Source organism: Fusarium pseudograminearum, assembly GCF_000303195.2.
Source record: "Fusarium pseudograminearum CS3096 unplaced genomic scaffold Unplaced252, whole genome shotgun sequence".
NCBI classification, from domain to species: Eukaryota; Fungi; Ascomycota; class Sordariomycetes; order Hypocreales; family Nectriaceae; genus Fusarium; species Fusarium pseudograminearum.
Window position 1 is genome coordinate 1 of NW_017607826.1, and position 743 is coordinate 743.

General features: G+C 11.0%; 1 protein-coding gene across 1 annotated transcript, besides 7 other annotated features; it reads right to left on the reverse strand.

Annotated features, from left to right (window-relative positions):
- Nucleotides 1-38: a repeat region.
- Nucleotides 39-62: a repeat region.
- Nucleotides 63-68: 6 nt separating this feature from the next.
- Nucleotides 69-213: a microsatellite.
- An 11-nt stretch (nucleotides 214-224) lies between these two features.
- Nucleotides 225-373: a repeat region.
- A 16-nt stretch (nucleotides 374-389) lies between these two features.
- FPSE_11279 (uncharacterized protein) lies at nucleotides 390-710 on the reverse strand (the record flags this gene model as incomplete). The annotated part of the gene is made up of 5 exons (XM_061988473.1): nucleotides 390-417; nucleotides 498-509; nucleotides 550-560; nucleotides 660-662; nucleotides 703-710. Coding segments are annotated over 5 exons (62 nt in total), but the record flags the coding sequence as incomplete, so codon positions are not given.
- Nucleotides 406-544: a microsatellite.
- Nucleotides 550-599: a repeat region.
- Nucleotides 606-731: a mobile genetic element.
- The last annotated feature ends 12 nt before the right edge of the window (nucleotides 732-743 follow it).

Genomic DNA, 743 nt, shown 5'->3' on the forward strand with positions numbered 1-743 from the left:
TTTTTTTTTTAAAAAAATAATTTTTAAATTAGATAATTAAAAAAAAAAAAAAAAAAAAAAAAGAGTATATATAAGAAAAAATAATATAGATATTATTATAAAAATAACTATAATAAATATATTTATTATAATAAGATAAATTAATTATTAATAAATACTCTTTTTAATACTTAAAATAATAAAAATATAATATATTAGTAAGTTTATATAATAACTTTATAGCCTTAATAAGAAAATTTTACTTTTTAGTTTTTTAATTAATACTTTTAGAAATATAATTAAATATTTTATTAATAAGATATTATAAGAAAAATATTTATAAGTTTAAATTATAATTTACTAATTTTAAGATAAAACTAATAGTTAAATATAAGTCTTAAAGGTAAGATTTAATAGAGAGAAAAGATTATATTATAACTTTAGTAGTTATATTATATATATCTTATAAAAACTTATTAGAATTTATATAAATTAACCTATTTAATATATAAACTTACTTATTAAGTTTACTAATTATATATAGATTATATTTATATTAAATTATTATACTTTAAGAATAACTATAATTTTAAATTATTATAATCTTAAAACTAAATAATCCCTTAAAGACCCCTTAAGTATATATATATTCCTTTAATATTATATAAATTTTAGCTTACTAGCTATTAATAAGACTTTTTTATTTAAATATATTTAACTTACTTTATTTACTATTAAGAGATATAATACTTTATAACTGCTTA